This window comes from Crocodylus siamensis, chromosome 9 (genome assembly GCF_052110815.1).
Source record: "Crocodylus siamensis isolate JL-2025a chromosome 9, ASM5211081v1, whole genome shotgun sequence".
Taxonomy (NCBI): domain Eukaryota; kingdom Metazoa; phylum Chordata; order Crocodylia; family Crocodylidae; genus Crocodylus; species Crocodylus siamensis.
The window spans coordinates 44,915,610-44,939,848 of NC_143403.1; the positions used below are offsets into that span (position 1 = coordinate 44,915,610).

The 24,239-nt window shown below is 44.2% G+C and overlaps 1 protein-coding gene across 2 annotated transcripts in view; it reads right to left on the reverse strand.

The window, feature by feature from the left end:
• ATP6V0D1 (ATPase H+ transporting V0 subunit d1) overlaps window positions 1–24,239 on the reverse strand; it is a 78,903-nt gene that overhangs the window by 34,350 nt on the left and 20,314 nt on the right. For both annotated transcript variants that reach the window (XM_090062735.1, XM_090062733.1), the window contains exon 2: window positions 14,904–15,075. In XM_090062735.1, the coding sequence (XP_089918861.1) occupies window positions 14,904–15,075 (172 nt within the window). The remainder of the gene's footprint in view (window positions 1–14,903; window positions 15,076–24,239) is intronic.

The window sequence follows — 24,239 nt, forward strand, 5'->3', positions numbered from 1 at the left end:
GAGGACAGAAACCCTTGGTCTATTCCAGCTCTGAGACTTCTCACACAACTAAAGGATTGTGCATCTCTTTCTGTAGCATGAGCTATGCCATACCTTTTCCTTCCAAGCAGAAAGATCCTCGTCACCCCCTTACAAACCTCCGACCAAGCCTATGCTAAAGGGGCAACAGTGCTGCAGTATCTATCAAAGTACCTCCTGGCAAAGGTCTATTTGAGAGAAAGCTCTGAGCCTGGCTATTCATTAGTTTCCAGTACATCATGCAGAAGCCTGTCCCTTACATCCATGAAAACAGCATTTACTTTGGACAGTCCTGAGGCTGGCCAAGCTCCAGAATGGCACTTAGAAAAACTTTAGAGATCCCATGACCACTGCAGACTACTGCACGCCATGTGGTTTTGATGGTGTTGTTGCATCCTCCTTCCAGGAACTTGGCTCATCTGACCGGAGTTCTGAGCACCCCCCTAGCCAGTTAAACGAGTCTTTGCATTTGCCAAAAGTTGCTTATAAAAACTTTTATGGTAGGTCTGCAGAGCTCCTGGAGTAACACTGGTTTTATTCCCTGAACAAGGATTCAGTCAAAACATCCAGGTCCAGCTTTACCTATGGTGCCACTAAGAAAACTTCAAAAATATCATTACATTTGCGCAAGTCAGCCTCATCAACATTTTAAGTTTTTTACATCACTGACAGCTTACTTTCCTTTTACTGAATGTGAACAAGTTGTTTCCTTATAGATTATGCTGGTCCTCCCACTACAAAGCAAATAAACCATTTCTTAATCCAACAAACAATGGCAAGACTGGGTCATTCAGATTAAATCTTAAACTCAAAAGGCAAAGGCAAGACCAGAAATTCAGTGTGTCCACTGCAGGCAGCTAGACTGGGGAAACAAACACTGGAGGGAAACACCAGCCAGTAAAGGGCCCTCTGGGGAAGGAAACAGCATAGAGATACATGGGGTAATTCCCAGCTTCGGTGCTACAGTAGAAATTACTGTTCCCTAACTGGATTAGAGCAATAGGTGGTGGCCTGCGACTGCTCTCTCAAGCGTCTCTTGAAGCTTTGGTTTTGATCACACATGCATGGGACAGGTCTTTAACAGAGCAGCAAGAGACAAATCAGAGACAAGGTGATGGGATAGGGCGGCACTGAGGAGACTCCATCCTGACCAAGGTTCGATAATACAGTCTTGTACTATGGAACTGGAAAGTAAAGGAAGTGCAGGAGAAGCTAGGGACAGTACCACCTACTAGTGGCCAACAGCAAGCAGTAAAAGCTCACTCATTAGTGAGAATTGCTTGTTGCAATTCACTACAAGGGAGTTCCAGCCTACCCCTGCAGATGCTTAGCTTCCAATATTTTTTTCCATAGTTTCATAGTTGGTAGGGTCGGAAGGGACCCGAGCAGATCATCAAGTCCGACCCCCTGCCACGGGCAGGAAAGAATGCTGGGATCAAATGACCCCAGCTAGGTGATTATCTAGCCTCCTTTTGAAGACCCCAGGGAAGGAGCAAGCACCACTTCTCCTGAAAGTTGGTTCCAGATCCTAGCCACCCTGACTGAAGTAGTGCTTCCTGATTGATGTCCAGCCTGAACCTACTCTCAGTCAACTTGTGGCCGTTATTCCTAATTACTTCGGACAGTGCTCGGGGGAACAGGGACTCTCCCGTTCCCCGCTGGTCCCCACTGGTAAGTTTATAGGCAGCCACCAGATCTCCTCTCAGCCTTCTCTTGTGGAGGCTGAACAGGTTCAGGTCCTGTAGCCTCTCCTTGTACCGCCTGCCCTGCTGCCCCCTGACCATGCAAGTGGCCCTCCTTTGGACCCTCTCAATGCTGTCCACATCCCTCCTGAAGTACGGTGCCCAGAACTGGACACAGTACTTCAACTGCATCCTGACCAGTGATAGATAGATAGAGGGAGAGGATCACCTCCTTGGACCTGCCTTAGATGCATCTGTAGACGCATGACAAGGTGCGGTTAGCCCTGCTGACAGCGTCCCCACACTGCCAGCCCATGTTCATCTTGGAATCAATAATGACTCCAAGATCTTTTTCTGCCTCTGTGCTGATGAGAAGGGAGTTCCCTGGCCTATAGGTCTGCTGTTGGTTCTTTCTCCCTAGGTGCAGTACCTTGCACTTGTCAGTATTGAATCCCATCCTATTCTCACCCCTGTAACCTGTCCAGATCTAGTTGTAGCCTGTCCCTCCCTTCTACCATGCCCACCTCTCCCCACATCTTAGTGTCACCTGCAAATTTGAACAAGGTGCTTTTCAACCCCTCGCCTGCATACTGTAATGTTTTTGAGTCCTGCATAACGTAACTATGGATTTATTACTACATTCAATTTTTTTCCCCCTGTGGACAAGTTTGGCATCAATAATATCTTGTGTTCATGAATTGCACAAGCAAGTTGTTTATTGTTACCTCCTCTTCTGCCTCTCCTGTTCCATTAAAATGTCACTGCTCGTATAGGTGTGAAAAGAGAAGTTCTGAGGCTCCCTGCCTTATAACGTCTACTACTTTGGGCCCTTCTATCACATCATCTCCCAGGTGAACCTTTCCAGGCACCCAGCACTCCTACTGTGACTGGAAGTAAACAAAGGTCCATACCCACCCAAAACATTCAATTATATAAAATGACCCTTCCATGCTATGAGCAATGCTGTAAATTTAACACAATTTCCAGAAAGGCTTTAGCCCAAAGAATGAGCAGGTTAAGAGAGATTAGCTGGGAGCTATCCTGAATGAACAACAAAAAGAATCTATCCAAAGTGTATAAAGGAACACTGAAAAGGGAAGAAACAGGACGCAGTGTTCTGTCACGGTAATACAAAGAACAAAGCCTTTACAGAAAGACAAGGCAGAAGAACATTCAGAACAGCCTAAATAACTTTCCATCCCATAAATCAATATATATTTGTTGAATTCAGGAAGTGGTTTTGCCACTTCAAGTACACTTAATACCTGCCACTGCTGCCCTTACAGCACATCTCCATAAACAGTCTTAGCTGAACAGTCGGGTGTTTATGTGGGAGCTGGGATTGACAGCCAACTTGTGCTCAGTGTGAAAGTTGTTACAAGAGGCAGAAAAGAATCAGGAAGAGACACTCCCTGAGAACAGAAGAGAGACAGAACTATTCTACTATTGTATTATCCACAGAAAGCTAAAAAGTACTGCCACTGCTCAAAGAGAAAGATTTGATAAAAGTCCTGCTAAAAAGAAGAATTGTTGCTCTCATAAATGTAGAAAGGAAAAAGCAAAACATGGGGGAGAAGAAATCCATTTTTGGAAGAGACCAAGCAGGGAAGTGACAGTGAGGGACTGCAGGAGTTTAAATCTGTGTGTCGAATTACTATCGCATGATGTCATTTTGACAACATGCTTTTAAAAATTACTTAAGTCAATTCTTCCCCTCTCCTGTAAACACTACACTTCAACCTCTCATCCTCCCTTACAGCTAACCAGAAGATGAGTTTCCCCCATATCCCACTTCCAATAGCTCCCCAGCTCATATCTGCACTCCACCTAATTTTCATGCCTCCTCCCTCCTGTTGGAAAGCTACTTTAAGCACATACAAGACTTGGGCACCACCTAATGATCAGCTGTACTTTGCAACTTCGTCCGTCTGCTTCTTTTCTCCCAGCTCACTTGAAACTCATGCTCCTATTTCTCTTCCAGTTGCAAGCATCCTCCTAAAACTCCACTGTCCTTCTATTCTTTCCATTGTTGTTCTCAGTAAAAACAATCTGTAACTCTTCATGGACCTTTCTGAAATCATGCCCATTAAAAAAGGGCTCTGGTTTATCCCTACTTCTATTCCTTCACCCAGGCCTATTTACAACAGAAAAAAGATATGCTAGCAGCTCTTTAGAGATTGAGGCCCAACAGGTCCAATCTCTAAAGATTGTACAGAAGAGCCATGTGCTGAGCAATAGGGTCATGGAAGTGTTTACCAAGTGGCTAAAGTACAATGTACAGAATCTTGTCTCAAACTGGGGTTACAGAGGGTCACTAGTACCAACAAAGCATCTTATTAGTTTTCATCTCAGAAGTCTTCTGCAGTGCAAAGTTTTAATGTACTGGTGTGTAAGAAGCTTCTCACTGCCCTAATGCTTCCATCTAGCACACAAGGCATGCAAAAAGTATCCTGTAGAGAACAAAGCTCTGAAATGATGACTGTGGTTGACAAACCCAATTTCTCAGGAAAAGCACAAGAAAGCTCCTAACCCATAGAGAAATGCATATACTTCTGGATACAGAGGCAGGGCTTTCTCAGTGACTGGTCACAAACTGGAACAAACTCCTCCAGGAGCTAAAAGATGCTGGGATGAGGGTAAAATTGCATGGGTGAGATGTTAATTCTGCCATTCAAGGCCTGAAAGGAAAGCATACATGCTGTGGTGACCAATGAAGACAGGCTAAAAGGAACTGAAAAGAAGAGCCCATGGGGGCCAGGTTCATGTACCAAAACTCAACCCCATGCTCCTTAGTTGGCAGAGGCTAGGATTACTGCCCAGACAACACCTCCAGTCACTTCCTAACAACCCCAAAGACCAGGGTGAGGGCACATGGAGGAAACAAATGGTAAAAACAGTGAAGGGGGGGGGGAAGAAGAATAACTACTTTTCAGAGAGTTAAACTCAGTACTCATCATTTTGAAGCCAGCTATAAAAAGCATTCCTATTTTCAAGGTATTCGTTTTAGTGCAGCCTTTTTCCAGCAAATCATAAATACCAAGGACAGAGAAAGGGAACAAGCAGCATAGACTTTGGCCATAAAAAGTCTGGAACGATCAAGCTTGATTGTGACTGCCTCAGGTTCCAAGTTCAGAAAAAACTGCCCCAATGCTGCTGAGGAAGTCATTACTAGGTCTCTCTCTAGTCACTGTACAGAAGCAGGTCGTTGCTGTCCCCACCCAGGGAGACCCTGCATGTACAGATCCTGTCTTTTTGTTCAGCAATCCCTCACATTCGAGTATGATGGTCTTCCATGACTGTCTTATCTGTGGGTCCAAAGATGGCTGATGAGGCCTATCTGGGATCGAAAAACTGTTGCAGCTCAGGTACGTGTTTCCATGTAGGGTGGATCGCGCTGGATTCTTGATTTGGTCTGTGACACTATTTCTACTGCTCACACTTTTCCATCTCCTGCTCTTGGTTGTCCCATTTTCTTGTATGCCTCGGTAAAGACAATCGACAACTGCCTGAAGATCTGCTTCCAAATGAGTGCGCGCACACGCTACAGCATCATCAATGTACCAGAGCTCAATGATTGTAGTCAGGGTGGCCTTGGTTTTGCCTCAGAGTCAGCTGAGGTTTAAACAGCTTATTATCATTTGGTAATTGAGCTCTACTCTGGCCAGAAGCTTGTTGGCAGTCAGATGCAAAATTGCAGCAAGGAATATTGAAGAAGAGTGTTGAAGCAACAATACAGCCTTGCTTAACTCCCATTTTAACCTCAAAGAGATCTGCAACAGATCCATTACAGAGAGCCACCACTCATATACTGTCACGGAGCAGGCAGAAAATGATGACAAATTCTGGTGGGCATCTGTACTTCAGAAGGATCCTTCACAACACTTCTCAGCTGACAGTTTAAAGCTTTTGCGAGGTCAAAGAAGGCCATGTAGAGAGGCTTATGTTGTTCCCAACTTTTCTCCTGCAGCTGGCAAGCTGCAAAGATCATGTCAATTATGCCTCTTGATGCCCTAAATGTACACAGATTCCAGGAGGAACTCTTCGGCAAATGGAAGGAAACTGTTCAGAAGGGATCTCACAGTGATTTTCCTGTAGTGGACAGCAAGGTGATCCCTGTATAGCTTCCACAGTCAGACTTGTCTCCTTTCGTCAAGACTGCCACAATCATAACAACCCTGAGGTCATCTGGGATTTCCTCACAGATGCTTGAAATGAGGGCATGAAGCTGTGATGAGAGCTACTCTCCTCCCTTTTAAGATTTCTTCATTGATTCCATCTGCTCCAGATGCCTTGTTGTTCTTCATATGCTTGATAGTGTTCCTGACCTTGTCAAGGGTTGGAGGCATTCCAAGATTATTTCTGACTGGGTGTTGCGGGATGGAGTTAACAATACTCTCATCAACAACAGAGTATTGATTGAGAAGGTCTTCAAAATGCTCTTGAGAAGGTCTTCAATGGGCATTGAAGGCTCCCCTTTCTTAAGGTCTCCTCCATCCTTAGGTCTCAAGGGGGTTGGTCCTTGAGCGCTTGGACTGTAGATGGCTTTGGTGACACTGAAGAAGCCATGCAAATTGTGTGCGTCAGCCAGATGTTGCATCTCCTTAGTTTTATCTTCCCACCATCTGTTCTTCACATTTTATGTCCACCTTCGGACTCCTGCCTTAGCTTGTTGGGAGATTCTGTACATACAGATCCTGTACCCCACTACTAGATCAGAAGTTGTATGACACAGGCCAGTCACAGTATTACCTACATACCCAGGGGCACAGCTGGAAGGCTGGCATCTCCACTTGAACATACACAAGGTTGCATAAGAAGTCTAGCATATGGTAGCTATGAGAACAGTAAGGGGTATAACGAGAACAACAGTGACTATGCACCATTATTTTGGTGGATTGCCTGAATGTTCTCTCTTTGGTGGATCTGTGGCTGGACCATGACACATAGCAGTCCTAACAGCTATGGTATCAAGCTGGCACATTCATTTCCTAAAATTTAACTGCTTAAGTGAGATTCATTTCTGTGTTCACCCTATTAAAGGAGAGGACTGTCCTTCAGCAGCTGCTCAAGAAACAGTCACTGCTGTATGCTAAAGATGATGGATATAACTGCTAAACAAAGTGGTTTCCCAGGGTTTCCCCTTCAACTAGCTTTGGATGCACAGTAAGCAAACAGCTAGTTACACAACCAGGAGCAGCCAGTTATCCTCAACCCTTTTAAAAAATGCATCCATTACAAAAAACATGCACTTAAAGCCCATCTCTGTTAATCTACATCTAGACCAATCTTTAAAAGAAAAGAGGAAAAAAAGAGACCATAAACAATGAAAAGTTAGGCTGCCAAGTACATATTTCTGACAGCCTAATGAAAAAAAAAGAAAAAAGGGAGGGAGAAAGACAAACCTGCTTTATAAGTTCTTAAAAAGGAAAAGACTGCACAGGCAATTCAAAGGGCATAAAAGTTTTGTGTGAAGGGTCAGATTGAAAGGCTAAAGAATGAAATCAAATCAAATTCAATAATCATTCTAAGCCCATTTTGGAGCATGACCCTAACTGAAGTGTCAACTATTTGGCACCGTAGTTGAAACTTTAGAACAAGCAGAAGGAAAAATAATAAAATTAGGGAAAAATGGAAACAGAAGGGCAAGAAAAAAATGGGGGGGAAGGGGACTTTTGTGAAAAGGCACTTAGGGTCGGAAAGGACCTAAACAGATCATCAGGTCCAACCCCTTGCCCCAGGCAGAAACGGGTGTCAGGATCATATCACACCAGTCAAATATCTGTCCAGCTTCCTCTTGAAGACCCCCAAGGAAGGAGAGAGTACCCCCTCCCTTGGGAGGTAATTCCAGAGCCTGGCAGCCCTAACTGTAAAGTAATGTCTCCTGATGTCCAGCCTGAACCTTCTCTCTAACAATCTATGGCCATTATATTCCTAGTAACCGTGGGTGGTGCCTGAGGGAACAGAGCCTTCCCCAGTTCTCGCTGGTACCCCCATGGTGAGTTTGTAAATGGCCACCAGATCCCCTCTCAGCCTTCTCTTGTGGAGGCTGAATAGGTTCAGGCCCTTTAGCCTCTCTTCGTAGGGCCTGCCCTGCTGCCCCTGGACCATGCAAGTGGCCCTCCTCTGGATCCTCTCAATGCTAGCCACATCCCTCTTGAAGTGCAGTGCCCAGAACTGGACGCAGTACTTCAAATGTGGCCTGACCAATGCCACATAGAGGGGAAGGATCACCTCCCTGGTCCTGCTTATGATGCATCTGTAGATGCACGACAAGGTGCGGTTAGCCTTACTGACCACTTCCTTGCACTGGCAGCTCATGTTCATCCTGGAAGCAACAATGACTCCAAGATCCCTTTCAGCCACTGTGTCGACAAGAAGGGAGTTCCCCAGCCTATAGGTGTGTTGCTAGTTCCTTCTCCCTAGGTGCAGTACCCTGCACTTGTCTGGGTTGAATTCCATCGTATTCTCATCCACCCACCTCTGTAACCTGCCTAGATCTAGCTGGATCCACCCCACCCCCCCGTGTGCCCACTGTGCCCCACAACTTGGTGTCATCAGCGAATTTGGACAGTGTGCTTTCCACCCCCATGTCCAGAGTGCTGATAAAGATGTTGAACAGTAGAGGCCCCAGGACCAAGCCCTGGGGGACTCCACTGCCCACATCCCTCCAGGTCGAAAACAACCCGTCCACCACCACTCTCTGGGTGCAACAATCTAGCCAATTTGGCACCCATCTGATCGTGTAGGCATCAAAGTCACCTAGTTTTTTTCTTTGTTTGTTTTTAAAGAGACTGTGGTGGGAAACAGTGTCAAAGGCCTTCTTAAAGTCCAGGAAGACGATATCCATCTCAATGCCCTCGTCCAGGGACTTTGTGACCCGATCATAAAAGGAAACCAGGTTAGGTAGGAAAGGTCTGCCCTCAGTGAACCCGTGTTGGTTGCCGTGTTGGTGCATTACCTCCCCCTGCTGGGCCCTTGAAGATGTGCTCCTTGATAATTTTCTCAAAGGTCTTCCCAAGGACTGAGGTAAGACTAACTGGCCTATAGTTACCCAGGTCCTCCTTTCTCCCCTTTTTGTAAATGGGACCACACTGGCCCTTTTCCAGTCCTCTGGGACCTGGCCAGAGCCCCACAAGTGTTCATACAGCCATGCCAGGGGCCCCACTATGACCCCCACCAATTCCCTCAGTACCCTTGGGTGAAGAACATCTGGACCTACTGATTTAAACACATCCAGCCCTCCAAAAGTTCCCTAACTGGGTCTTCCGTGACCCTAGGCATGGCAATGCCTCCCCTGGGTCCATCCGTAATCCTAGTGGGAGAGATGTCCTGGTCCCTGTTCAGGAATATGGAGGCAAAGAATTTGTTAGAGGTCACCTTTTTCATTCACTGCAATCACCAGATTGCCAAGCCTATCCTGTAGCAGCCCCACATTACCTGGTGCCACCTTACTTCCTATGCATTTGAAAAAGAACTTTTTATTATCCTTAATTCTGGTTGCTAGCCTTAGCTCCATCTCTGCCTTGGCCTTCTTAACAGCCTCCCCGCAGTCCCAAGCAACAGAGATGTAATCCTCCTTGGTGACAGCCCCTTGCTTCAACTGCTTGCAGAAGCAAGGGGCCTCCTTTTGCCCTCAGGCATCCCCGGATGCCTCTGCCGAGCCATGGGGGCTTCTTAGCACTCCTGCCCCCCTTGGTGCACATTGGGACCGACTCCCTTTGAGCTCAGAGGATCGTCTCCTTGAGGAACCACCACCTGCCTTGGACTCCCATCTCATTGAAGCTCTGAGACCCCAATGCCTCTCCTACTAGCCTTCTTGGCTTACAGAAGTCAGTCCTCCTGAAGTCAAGGACCTTTGCCTTGCTGCTTGCTTTCACCATCCTGCGCTGGATAGTAAATTCTATCAAGCGATGATCATTGTTGCCCTGGTGGTCGATTACCCACAGAAATGTACATTTTCTTGAAATCATAGAGTGTGTTCCTTTCACTAAAAATCCATAGAGAAGAACATGAAAAAAGTATGAAAATTTTGGGAAGTGAGGGGGGGCGGGGGAAGGGAAGAACCAATACCTAAGGGGAAGCATGGAAAGGGAGATGGTAGCAAAAAAAATTATGAATTACAAAATAGACATAAAGCTAAAGAAAAATATCAGTGAAAAATGACTTGCCTGTAAGATAAAGATCAGTATTCCATTTTCTTTAATATGCACAACCTCCTGACAAAAGACTCAAAATATTGGTGTGGGTCCATTGTTGTGAAACAGAAACTTTTAAATATTAATGAAAAAGTAAAAGAAGTTTTGCTAATCATGACCCATATTCAGAAAGAAGCCGGACAAACTTATTTCTACTCTAATAAGGCAGGCTATTATTTAGTATTTCATAGAAAAACATTTAAAAAAAAATCAAATGCAGAAAACTTTGCACACACATTCTCAGAAATTTACTAAAGAGGTCTACAGAACATTTTTTATAATTCTTCATGAACCGGGACTACTGCCACAGCACAAAAGGAAAATCAACACTGTTCCCATGCTTAAACAGGGAAAAACAGATAAGCTGCATATTTGTTGGCCTAATATCTAGCCCAGAAAACAACAATAAGCAGAAATACTACCTTGTTCAGACTATAAAACTTGAACCTGCATACAGGTCAACCTCACATTTTCAAGTTCAGTTTTAGGAAAACACACATTTTTCCCTGAATATAAATCAGTGATTACAGATAGAGACCTTAAACTACTATGGCTTTACAGAAATTTTACAGATGCATCAAATGACTAAGAAAAGTACCCAAACTGTTAAAAATCCAACCCCCACTAAAAAAGCTTCACTGAAAATTCCTGATGTATTGTTTTTACAAAAATGTTAAGAGTACTAAAATCAAGACTGTGGGAAGCCCAATTATACATCAACCTTGTCTCAATCATTGTGGTTCTTTCAGATAATGAAAAAGAACAGCAAACTTATAATGAGAATAATACAGTATAAGAGCAATTGTAGAATTGCATGGAAATTAGGTCTTTATGAATGTACCAGGCATTTAAGGAAATCAAGTCAGGGTCAAATGTGGTAACAAACTTCATCCTTATTTAGCACAGGAAACTGTCAACTAAAAATAGGAGAAGTGTATCACATACTGAAGGGACAGAGACTAAATGACAGAGACTAACTGATAGACTGTAAAAACAGATTATTGATGAGATTCATCCAACAGGGTAAGAAAACGCCTTTGAAGTGGAGTGTCTTAAAATTCTCTACTTAAGAAAGAGTAATGGCTTTGATCAAATATTTGGAAAAAAGGTACTACTGATAGTTTGCATATGACAGGATGATGGGACAATAAATAATGACTGTCAAAACATGATCTGGCACTGCAGGGTACTCAACTGTGTAGATGACAGTTAAATGCTGTATATGCCACATTCATAGGCTGGGGCTCATATCCTTGAAAGCAACGTCTCAGACCAATTTATGTTTAGCTGGTTTCCATCGCCAACCCTGAGCTGTTCATACAGTACTGCAAAACGCAATTGATGTTACCCTCAGGTCTGCTAAAGAGAAGAAGTTCAAGGAGCAGAGAGGTGGTATTGAGTCTGTGTGCAGCACTATCTAGCAGCGGAAACTACCCTAATCTCCTTTTAGAAAATCAGGAGTACTGGAGAGGAAGCAGTCAAGCCACAAGAATAAATTCAAAGAAAACCTGCTTCACAGCAAAAGACTGGGTGACTTCATCTGTGTGTACCCCAAAAGGTTTAGCAGCAACTTCAACAAGGACAAGGTTTAGTCGCACTTCAACAAGGATGCGGAAAAACTTGAGCGGGTCCAGAGAAGAGCCACCTGTATGACTGGGGACTTGCAAGACAAGTCATACTAGGAGAGGCTGAGCAACTTGGGCCTCTTCAGCCTACAGCAGAGAAGGCTGAGAGGGGACTTGGTAGCAGCTTACCGCTACATCAAGAACTTGGTGAACAGCTGTTCCCCAGGACACCCCTGGGGAAGACCAGAAGCAATGGATACAAAAATTCCTGGAAGACTGCTTTAGGCTCAATTCCAGGAAAAATTCCTTCAGAGTCAGGATGTCCAGACTGTGGAATAAACTCCCTCCAGTGGTGGTGCAGTCACCTACCCTGGTAATCTTCAAAAGGAGACTGGATGGTCACCTTGTTGGGGTCACTTGACCCCAGTTCTCTTTTCCTACCTAGTGCAAGGGGACTGGACCTGATGATTTACAAGGTCCTTTTCAGCCCCTAACAACCTATGAATCTATGAAACTTGATCTTCCTTTGCAAGTACTTATGTAGGGGAAAGCTCTTTAAATCAGACACAGAAACATACAACAACTTTAATCTGAACTACACTAATTCAATACTGAAATAATGATTACCCATGAAAGTTATCAGTCATGGTATAGTCCATTTAAGATTATGGGGGGAAGGGGGATTATTCTGCTGTCTGAGGTCTTTAAATCAAGTGATGCCCTCTTTAGAAATCAAGGTGATTCTCTAGCTCAGATTAGCAGAGTCTGTGCACAAGACATTATATGTACTTACATTGCATCTAGGAGTCTTACATCTGGACCAGCACCCCACTGTCCTGTTTCATACTGTACAGAAACAGAACAGGGATAGTTTGCCCTGCAGTCATCTGTCTTTTAAAAGTAGGAGGAATAAAAGAAAACAAACAAATGAAATAATGGTTTGATTTTTTTTAAAGACAATATGGAAGAGTTTAAAGCAGGGGTGGAAAATTATTTCGGCTGGACAGCCGTTTAACAAGTTTTGGTGATCTGTCGGCCACAAAGGCAGCCCCACCCTATGACAGGTGCCCTGCCACCTGGTTGCCAGCTTGGGACCAAAATTCCTGCCCCTAACCTCCCCACCTTTGTCACCAAAGCTCCTCCCATGGCCTCAGAAGTACTTCCTGCAGGGGGGGGGGGGGGGGGGGGGGGGGGATGGAGGGAAGGTTGGCATCTTGCAACCAGAAGAAAAATAAATAATAAAATTAAATTGTTATAGTAGATGTTTGATTTTTAGTATAATTTCAAAAAAAATACTTTTGTCTTGATTTGTGTGTTACATAGTGTATATAGAGGGGATTCCATGATAGCTCAAAATAAAGTTTTATTCTTGTATAGTGCGCGTGAGAGTTGTGTGTGGGAGGGTGTTGGGTGTGTGCATGAGGTGGACTCTGCCACGCCCCCCCCCGCTCTCTGTGACATAACTGATCCTTGATCCCAGCCCTTCTGCAGGGGGTGGGGATGGGGATTGGTACAGCAGGGACAGGAATCGTCGTCGCCGGAGGCCAAAGACTATCAGGAGCTCCCTGGACAGCAGCAGCAGCCCTGGCTGGAAACTGTGCCCACTGGCCAGGGCTGGGGTCCACCAGCAGAGAAGGCTGGAAGTGCAGCACTGGTTTAAAGACAAATAATAAGGATGTATTGCAGATGTATATTAGACATGCCTCAAATGCAAAGGGTAGCTTGGGAGAAGATAGTTAGATATTTTAAAAATTTACCCAGCAGGTGACAGAGGTTGGCATAACTGATCAAACTGATTCATGAGTCAATGCCTCACATGCAAGTGAAGAACAGGCTATGAAAAGCCTTGAAAGCCTATTTAAGTAGCTTATATTTGACATAATAGAGGAGGAACCAGCAAATAAAAGGCGAAGATGGGTGACAAGGTCAGAGCTAGGGAAAAAAAATCTGATTGGAATTCTGAATGAAAATGGGGTCATGCCCCACTCATCCAAGGCTGGAGGAAAGAACACGGGAGTGACAGAGCTTGAATGAACACTGCAGCTGGGTAGAAGGTAGTAGGAGAGATTACAGAAAGATTATATCTTAAAAACATTACAAAAGGATCAGCAGGATCTAAAAAAAGATGGATAGTAAGCCCAGATGTGAGAACCTGGTGGACCGAGTTGAAGGTGGCAGACTGTGGGCCCAGAAGAATGAGAAGGATTTTGATGTTGTCCAGAAATCAAATGAATATGAAAGGGGGGGGGGGAAGGAGGGGGGGAGGAGGAAGAGGGATGGAAGAAGAAGAGGCAGTGAAAAAGAAATTAAGTACTCCATATCTGCCATGTTGTTTAGCTAATTAGTTCATGACCATCCATGAAATGCTGGAGGGGCGGGGGAAGAAGCAAGCCAAGTTTTTAGTTTGGATCATAACATGTCCATTCTGGTTTTAAAGCCTACAGAATCACCTGCAAGAACCCTGCCATCTGAGCCTGAGTCTCTTCCCAGCAGGACTTCCTACATGCTGATGTTAGTTTACAAGCCTCAGCTGAGGCACTCTCACAGGTGTTTCATTAGCCACAAAAAAGTGAGATCAAAAAAACCACATCTAATCAGAGGCAGCTAAACTAGGAACAGGTACCTTTCTGATATAGTGTTAATCTGTTGATTTACCAGAAGCTTTTCCAGTTCTGGGTTCAAATTGGAGGTGCTGTGGTTTCCAAATAAAACTTTTTAAAAGGATCAGTTACTTCCATGCTTCATCAGGCCTGAATTCAGAGGATAGCTCTCCAGAAAGGCCTCCTTAAGAGACTTTCTCCAGCTATTCAGGGACAAATCTGAGAACTTAAATAATTTATGTATGCAGCTGGTTGTGCAATGGGAGAGCATAACTATAGCAACTGTATTAGAAAATGCAAAGCCAAGTTAACAAATGGGGTCAAATTCATGCTTCAAAAGCAGAACCTTGCCAGTTTCAGCAATACAAGTTAAGTCATTTCAATTTGGCAGCACTGTAGGTTAAATGAAAGCTGTGTGGGGGAAGCTGCACCAGAAAGAATGGGAGAGGTGACATAATGATGGGAGGGGTGTGGGAGAGAAAATTTTTTACTCTTAGTAGCTTTGAAAGGAAACTTGCCCTTTAAAGCCTTGCCACTGGTCTCTTACAAATGTTGGCAACAATGGAACAGTTAGGTTAAGATCAGAGCACACATCTAAGGGTCAGAGCCAATGAACCTGCCCTGCCAAAGTAAATGGTGGTTTCATTCATAAATGCTGAAGACAATGTTTGGTGCACAGATACAGAGGTTGTTAGCCATGTCAGTCTGAAATGAGGCAAAAGGCAGGGTATACTTGTACTTCATGGATAAGCCAACTGGTTTCCTAGCTACGAGCAAAGAAGCACCTTTACCAGCCATGGTGCTCAGCTAAGTGAGTGCTGCTTAGGAACAATTCACACTCACGTGATGAAATCCAGGAAGCTCGCCAGTGGTTCGTATGCATGGTTCCTCATGTGACGGAACTCCACCACCATCTTCTCTTTCAGCTTGTCATCTATGACAGACACTGTAAGGGGAGAGGCTTCGTTGGCCAGGAAGTTCCCATAATCTGTGCTTTGGAGATGCAGCTTCAAATCTAAAATCGCAAAAACCACAATTCACAAATTTTGCAGAGGTAGATTTTTTAAAAAGTGTTTCTGGAACAGTAAAAAATGGAGTCCCTGCAACAAACTGCTTTAAGCATTCCCCATTACACTAGCATACAGCGACACCTGCTGTTCACAAAGGCAAGGCTGCTTTCTTAACACCCAGTTATGACCATCGTCGTTCCTACTAAGGGCAAGTCTGAGCACAGGAAGAAAGGTACAATTTGTCTCAGTCCCATCCTTGTTTCTTTAAGCAATGCCCTACTCTATCCTCAAAATAAGTCTTCATTTTTTCCTTTAACCTTCTGAAATTATACCTCCCTACTTGTAATTCTGAGTTAGAAGGCTACTGGCATTCTAGAAGTGTATTTACCAACAAGCTTAGCATTTGGAAACCAAGTGCTTCACTCTGCCAGTTGGTACTTGAGTCTCAGACTTCACTGAGGGCATCTGCACTAGCAGGTCAATAGGAATGGCTTAAGACCAGCTGGTATAGTTAAGAGTTCTGACCAAAAAGATTCTTTCAAAGAGGCATATCAGTTCAAACTAAGAACAGCAGGGGCGACACGTAGGGGGTGCACGTGCACCCCCTGCAAAAAAGCGCTGCCAGCACTGTCAGTGGCACATGCAGACAGTCGCCTCTTACCACCCTGCAACTAACACTGCCGGTGGTGTCTGCAGGGATTTCATGATCCCTGCAGGCCACTGTTGGCAGCTGCAGGTGGTCGCCGACATTTCCCCCCCGCCCCAACAATGCTGGCAGTGTCTGCAGGAGCTCTCCCACTTACCAATGCACTCCTGCGCCACCGTGCCCTGCCCAGCTGCCGGTGGCACGCACTGTTCATGAAGAACAGCATCTCATGCACTTAGAAAAAAATAAACCCAGGCAACTTCTTTGACATGACATCCAGAGAGATAGATTTGACCAATATACAGCAATAAATTGAAATCATGCATCACAGGGTCAGGATGAGGTTGCCGAGTAGGAAAACGAATAATGAGAGAGGGACTCTATAAAATAAGTGCACCAAGAAAATCTCAAGAAAAAACCCCCCACACATAATCAGAGCACTCCCTGATTTCAGAAATACCCCAATGTTTTTCCTCAGCTAGCCTTTCTTGACCATCTGACACGCTACAAGCTGCACTGTTGGCCAACAAGGAACCCCAATCTGCTGGCCCTTCTTCTTTGTCAGGGTTAAATAAAAAAGAAAATCTTATTCAAGCCAACAAGCATTACAGGCTGTAACTGGATCCAAAACATTTTTTGTGTCATAAAAAAAGCATTTGTTTCTCAAAGCATTACTTGCTGAGCTGGTACATAGTGTTCATCTACCTCTAGCTTTGTCTGGTCAGAGAGCAAGTTAGACCAGAACATTCTCCCAGGGATTTGAGGGCTTGGAGGGGAAAGAGATGAACTCAAGAAGTTTAGTTAAACCAGATGTGAACATACTGTCCAAAAATTTCTTCCCAGTTTTTTGGAAGCAGCAGTGTTTAAGCCACTCTCACTGTCCCACCAAATTGCACAATAACCCAACTTTCCTCAGAACATAAAAGAGCTGTTCAAGGTCAGGTAAAAAACTGGTCCCATGACATAGGAGTAGAAATGAGTTGGATAAATCTAAAAGGTCTGGATTTTCTGGAACCCCATCCTAATGTGTATGTACAATTACAGCCATACACACATGAAAACCAGGTATCATCATCAGCTGAATGTGCAGTCACACCACTCAGACAAATGTTAGAGCTATACAGAACCTGATGTAGCACATATCCAGTGGAATAAAAGAATGGTTGGTGGACTTCAAAGTCACTAGAAGGCTCCTGGCTCCAGCGGACATATTTTTTGTGAAATGTCAGGGACATGATCTTAACCAAAAACTAGGTAGTATCTTTAACAGTGTGGAAGAAAAAAAGTTATCACTGGTAAATTTTGCAGATAAATTGGTGAAAGGGTCAAGAAGAGCAGAGCAGTCCAGTTGCAATGATGCCAACTAGCTTCCAACTACTGTTCTTCATCAGCAGACCCCAAAGGAGGGGTTTACAAAAGGGAGGCCAATATCATTATTCTTACCATATGATGGAAAAGTTTCTTCATTTCACTTTGCCTTAAGTCTACCCAAGGCCACCTGGTAGGACAGTGACATTCTGAACCCATAGTCCCAGCTTAGTGTCCTACCCACTAGACTACTCTCCTCTACAGAAATAGCTGGATTGCTAGCATATGGACCCAAATATTTTAGAGCAAAATGCAAAAAGTCATATTGCAAGAAAGAAAAGAAACCATAGATCACACTTTCAGGATGGGAGACGGTGGAGGGATGCACCACAGAACACACTGACCCAGAAAAGCGTTTTTCAACCTGCGATCTACAGACTGTGTAAGGGGTCCAAGAAAGAGAACTATGATCAATCCAAAGTAGTGACTACCCACACTTACAATTCAAAGGGGTCTACACTATTCCAAAATGTTTAGCGGTCCACAAGTGAAAAAAGGTTGAAAACCACTGACCTAGAAGAAACCGGGGGGTCACAACAGAAAACCAAATGAACGTGAGCCACAGCATCAAGCAACACTGAGGGCCTACACAAGCCTTAGATGAATAAACAGGAGAATAGAGTAGAGTAAGGAGAGAAACAGTGTTCTCTACCCTCAGACCAGTGCCATATCCTATATACCATAAGGGGCTGGGGCAAACATACACTGTATATAGTGCAGGGAGCTGGACCCCACATGTAATGCAAGCTGCGCACACAGCCAGTGTAGGGGATGCACTGCATGTGGCTCCTGGACTGACCCTGCACACTAGATCCAGCACATGGAGCTGGTCTGTGGGCCTGATCCAGCTCAGACTGACCCCAAGCATGCCTCATACAGTCCATGGGACCAGATGAGTTTGACACCTCAGCTACAGACTATACATTTTAATACACAACTGCAGACTATATTTCCCTTACAAGGTCCCTGCCTTATTCAACATACAGGATAGCCCTGTTGAGGATGAATCAGTCAGCAGTAAAAAGAGACTAAGTGCTTGACTTGCGACCTTAGTGGTCTTTTGAGTGTTTGCATGTCACTGTATAGGGCTTTTGGGAAAGCTTTAGAAATACATCTGTGTTATGCCAGCTGGCAGCCAGCATGGAAAGTTCTGTTCCTGTCAAATTTCTGCCACTGTAAACAGGTTCTTAGGCTTTATACATAACACTGATGAATGCTACTACATGCTGTGTTCAGTACTAGTGCCTGCATTTTAAGAGAATGTTAAGTTAGAATCAAGCCAAAAGGGCAGAAAGATTGAGACCTCCAATTAGTCCATTTAAGACAGCAGGGGCAAGTTGGTCCATCTATGAATACCTACAATGGCAGAAGGTGATTATCTAGCAAAGACGAAACAAGATCCAATGACTAAGTTGAAGCCACACAAATATTTAGATTTAAATAAAGCTGCAAATTAAACTGAGGGTAATTAACTACTGGGACATGACTTTAAGCTCAATATGCAAATTTAAACATCTCAATTTGTCTTGCAGGAATCGTGGGGTGAAACACTGGCCCGTGTCATACATGACATTAACTAGATCACAGTATTCCCCCTTCTCACCCTGAAACATATTCCATCTAACTGGCAATTACCCAGATGATAGCAATACTGATAATCCTGTTCATAACAGTTTATGCTAGTCAGTAAAAACATTTCTGCAGTCTTACATGGACTTGATCCACACACATTCACAGGTTGTTGAAGATGGTCCATAGCTCCATATATTGTGCAACTGGTCAACTTGTATGTGTGTAAATTAACACACTTTCAAGTATCTATTTGCAGTTACCTAGCATCCAAAACATTTCAAATGTACTCCCCATGCAGGCAAGCTTTGCAGCTATCCCTAAAGCTATAGAGAATTACATATTGATTTTTTTAAACATTTCATATTACAAGAAAAAAAAAGCACTACGAAGTTGAGAGACGGTAAAATTCAGATTGCCCATGTAAGCCTGTGTCTACAGACCATGTGTACCAAAAATATAGCCCATGGGATGGATCACATGCCCATATTGCAGCATGTGCTAGCCCTGGTCCCATGCATTTCATGCAGAACCCATCCAGCATGAATTACACACAGCACAGGGCTGGGCCATGGTTCCCACCACATCACTGCATAGGATTAGCTGCAGTGCTGGATCTAGAGCTAGGTTTTTCAGTTATTTCAGCAGGGTAGAATAGAATCATACTTACATGCATACTATTTGGCCTTAAGTGCCCAGATGCCACAGAGATTCAGACACAGAAATAGTTACTTTAGTTCTATCAGAGCAACCTGAAGATTCAAAAATTACAAAAGGGCTTATGCGAGAGACAAAGACTTCTTAAGATTGTATCTTTTATTGGACCAACTATGTAGCTGGCATAAAAAGTCAGACAAATGTTTAAAACCCTGATATTCTGTGATCAGGTCTCTGAAACCAGGCACAGCATAGTGAAAAACAGCAGAGGTGAGAGGGTGAATGAAATTCTCAAGGGCTGCATACACATACACAATCAAGAAAAGAAAAGAAGCTGATTACTGGGAGATGAAGCCCTTTCAAAAGAGAGAAGGGTCATTGTCATCTTTCCTATGTGGAAAGAATTCAGGAGTTGCGTAAAACATTGTGTGCCAACTTCATTCTCAGTTAAGAGGGAATCCAAGCATCCCCAAATATACAGGGCCATCAGAAATTCTGAAGAAAGTGAATTACCAAAGGTGGACTAGCAGCACCATCTGGGAGGCAACAAGGCCCAGAGTAACTAAGGACAGACAGGTAGAGAGGTGCCATAGAAAGCTTGGAGAAGTGAGGCAGCAGACCAAGCCATAACAACTAGGGTTAAGCACACGTGTGATCCAAGAGGAGAGTACCAGAGCAGCAGAAAATGCCAGGAGCCCCTAGGAAAACCTCATTTTGGATCAAGAATGGGTACAAAGAGACAGGCAAAATGCTATTGCTCACAAACTTTGGCTATTGTAAGCAAATACTAGTCTATCAGAGATAACACCTGCTTGTTATGAAGCCCAGAGGAGTGCTCTGGTATCCTTTTGCAAGCCTGGAAGTCTCTTTACCCGTGTTTGTCTGCTTACGTTTCCTTGGCAGAAAGAACCACACACATTTCCTAGGACAGGGAAGGAAGCTGGGACTTTAGCAAATCAGAACAGTCCAAACCTTTCCAAGTTCTTGTAAACACACTTTGAACTTTAACCGGTTTCCAAATAAGTTTATATTTTTTTTCCACAAGGAACATGCAACAAGCTTTCTAAGAACTTGCATTTTCAAATACAAGCCTGTGTTTCAGTCTTTATGCCACAACCCAGAGGAGTTCATTTAATCTATGTTATCACTGCTCTACAACACTGAATTTTAATTGGTAAGTAGGTTCCAGAGACATATATCACTGTTTTGATCTTTAGATGCAGGAAAGTCTTTCCCTACAATCAACACATTCATTCAGTCAGAGCCCAGCTGTTATATCCCAATCACTCCAGCTCCATCTGTATCACTACTTAGCTACTCTACTAGTTAGCACACTGGTGCCTTTCATCTACCACAGAGACTTGTTCGAAACCCTAGGAAATGTCTTCCACATCTTTACTCTAGAATCACATCACAACTAGACCCTGCCCTCCAACAGCCTGTCGGCCTGTAGCCAGAAGTGCCACTTCTGTGCCAGAAGAGCATTGGAGAGAGGCAAAAACCTGCAGAGCAAGGAGAAGAAATGTCTAGGGCAGGGGTTCCTAAACTGTGGTACGCAACACAACTCTGGGAAGGTACACAGGAGAAACTGTGTAATGAGGGATTTAAATTTTCATCATAACACTAATTGGTATTTAAGGCATTAAACTATGTTGGTTGGGGTACAAGGGCAGCTGTTAAATCTGGAAGGGGGCATGGAATAAAAAAAAAATTTGGGAACCTCTGATCTAGAGCACAGCAGCTGCTGGCTCTTATGATGCAGTTACATCCAACTCTGCTGGTTCTTCTGGGAACGTGATGGGTTTGTAGAGTTTATGAATTCTGGCTGATGTTAAATTTGTGGTATAACGCAGTAATGCTCATCTGTGTATCCATCCCCATGGACTAGGTGCATGCATCAAATTACATGCAATCAAGACTTAGACTTAATGACTCATCCAGACCAAACAGCTGGTGTGCTAAAAAAGGTTGGCTCAAGCTTGAGAAGGTATTTCCTCCAGCTACAAAGGCTGGTGAGGAAGACACTAGAAGAAGAATAAAAAGAACCTATGCATTGGCATTAGGATATACATGCTCAAAGGATTTGCTCAGATAAGAAAATAAATCTTTGGGCAGAAAACAGACAGGTAGGTTTTGGCAACAGAGGTGAAGTGGCACTTCTGCAGCATGCAAGTCCAAAATAACCTGCCTGACTTCAACAGCACTCAAAAGTGTTCACCCACTATCCTTCCCAGTCTCAAAGCCACCATGTAAGCATGCATGTGCAGGGGGAAGACATAAGAGTAGGAGAGTTTTGTCTGTTAAGGCATTTCATGCACATTTCTAGGCACCAGGCAGACAAAGGAACTTCCAAGTTATAAGCGTCCAATAGACTTGCTTTACTTGTCATGTTCACCTGAGTCATGTCAGAAAATTAACAGAATAACTGAGCGGTACAAACATTAAACTCTGCAGAACAGCCTCTCAAGCCACATGTTGTGGGTAAGCTTCTATTTAGCAATGTGTTTGGAGCATTCTGGGAGATATTTAGGCACTCAGCTCAGTGGAACAAGAGCCAGCTCAATGTTCTGCTTAGCTGGAATCATGGACACATTTATATAACAACACTTGGAAGGAACATTTGAGAAGAAGCCAGCCCAAGCACTTTAGAATTAAGGCATCTTAATCCAGCTGGGATCCCTGCTGCTGCTTCTCCCTGAATTAGTGTCAGAGCAGACAGAACATGCTCAGTGGCTGGCCTCACTGCCTTTAATTCTGTGCTTCAGATGCCACAAGCATACCCTGTCCCCTCACCCTTAACTACCACATGGACTTGTGCTCCTCCAGCCACAGGAGTAGTCAGCTGCACCCAGCCAGGCAGACCAATCATTTTTATAACACTGATTACCTACCATTAGGCATTTCATTCATGACAAGTCACACAGATGGTAGTTTGCACCAGACAGCCAATCAAGAAAATGGTGAGGAATGCTGCTCGTATACCTGGCAAACCAAAGCAAGAGCCACGGGCTGAACAAGCTCAAGTACACCAAACACTGACTCTGGGAGGCTAGCTGGGAACGAACGAGCTGAAGATGTGGAAAGTTCAACCCCAGGCAGTGACAGCACAAGTACATTAGTGCTGGTGGCTACCACAGTGTAGCAGTCAGGAGGAAGAGTTCTCATGCCTGAGCTGGCTCATCTTCGCAGGAGGCAGCAGCAGTGCCCTTTATTCCTCACATCACCGCACACTTCCATTTTAAGCAACTGGACATAAGCAAACACCAAGGGCTTTGGATGGACTTCTCCATACGTGACCTCTTCCCCCAGGGAATGTTAAACTTCTAACAAGCATGGCCAGCCGTTTCTAAGAGCAAAGTTAGGGTACTCTGCACTTTTGCCAGGTCAACAAGCTGCTCCAACTTCTGTTTCTGAAGAGTGCTCTTTACAAGTTCAGGAACAGGAATGTGAAGTTTGGCAGGCAACTCCTGGCTCAGAGTAGTGCCTTGGGCTCTGCCCTGGAAGTCTGACTAGGTATGGCTGATCCATAAGTCCCAAAAAGCTTATCTGTATTTAAGCAACAGCTTATCAGTGATCTACTCTCATTTGTTGAGTAGTCCATGCAGAAAAGCAACATGCGAGTCAAGACTTTCCCCACATATGCACACAAAGATCCAATGTTTGGTACTTTTACAGCTTTTTCTACACAACCTTGAAGTTTTGAATACAGTTACGTAACTTACAACCTGTAGATGTGTCAGCCTGCCAGAAATATAAAGTGACAGAAAATCCAGTCCTTGTGATGAGGACCTTTCATTCTTCAGCAACATCTTGTCTATATCTGTAAATCTTCCATTGTAGGCAGACACTCAGCAGGTCAAAAAATTATTACTGAGTCATAACATCCATAAGTATTCAAAGTTTGGCACTAAACTACTTCCCATGCATGTACCACAACAGCCCCTTGCTAACATGCCCGTGAGTTCTCCCCCTCTCATGCAGGGAAGAGGGGAAGGGTTCTTCCCAGCATTTCCAGAAGCCCTGACCAAAGGTCCACACTGCCTTGTTTGCAATCATCTGCTCCTCCACTAAACTACTTCTAGTGATTGCTCACAGGGCTCCCCTCCTCCTGCAGGGCTCGCTTTCCCTTAGTTCAAAAAAATCCAACTCCTATCCTACCCTTGGGGTCTTGAGTCTACAGCTAGCAATTTCTGAAGCTCAAAACAAGCCCCTCCCTGACCTTTTCACTAGGACAGACCCAGCAGTTTGCCACCCCTCACCTCTTCCTCCCTTAGGAGCCTCCCAACCAGTTAACTCCACATCTCTCAATGAACAGAAGCGACCTCTCCTAGTTCTCTCCCATTGCCCATCACCTCCCCTACACGAACTAGAAGCCTAAGATTGGTCATTCTTCTGTGTCAAATGCAAACCACAGTAATAATGGTCTCCCCTCTTTTTGAAGGGTCCAGTAACCAAGTGCTTATCAAAGCCTTATGGAAATAAAATGTTTCCTTGCTAATTTTTTTAAAGTTGGCTAGAATGAGAAAAAGGGCAGGACAAAAATTCTTCACCAAATTGGAAATATGAGGGACTTCAGTCAAGGCAAGGCAAGGACAGGAGGGGAACTGAGGACACAAGTACTATAAAGTTCAAAGCCTAGGATATTTTTCCTTCGGAGCACAGCAAAATACAACTTAACTCTTACTTCTCCAAGCCTTGATGTTTGTGTAAATCCCCTACTGACATCAGTGGGAGTTCAGCTATGAATTAAGGGGGGTACTGAGTCCTGGATTTATGTTCTGGCTCACAGACTGTAATTGAAAGTAGAGTTGTTCCCTTCAGAGGAAGTCTGATACACCAGAAACAAAGATATGTTCTGTTTTAAGTTGACCATAACGGTGGAGCAGATTCCCAGAAGTAACATTCTCTCTCTAGTAAAAGGACTGAACC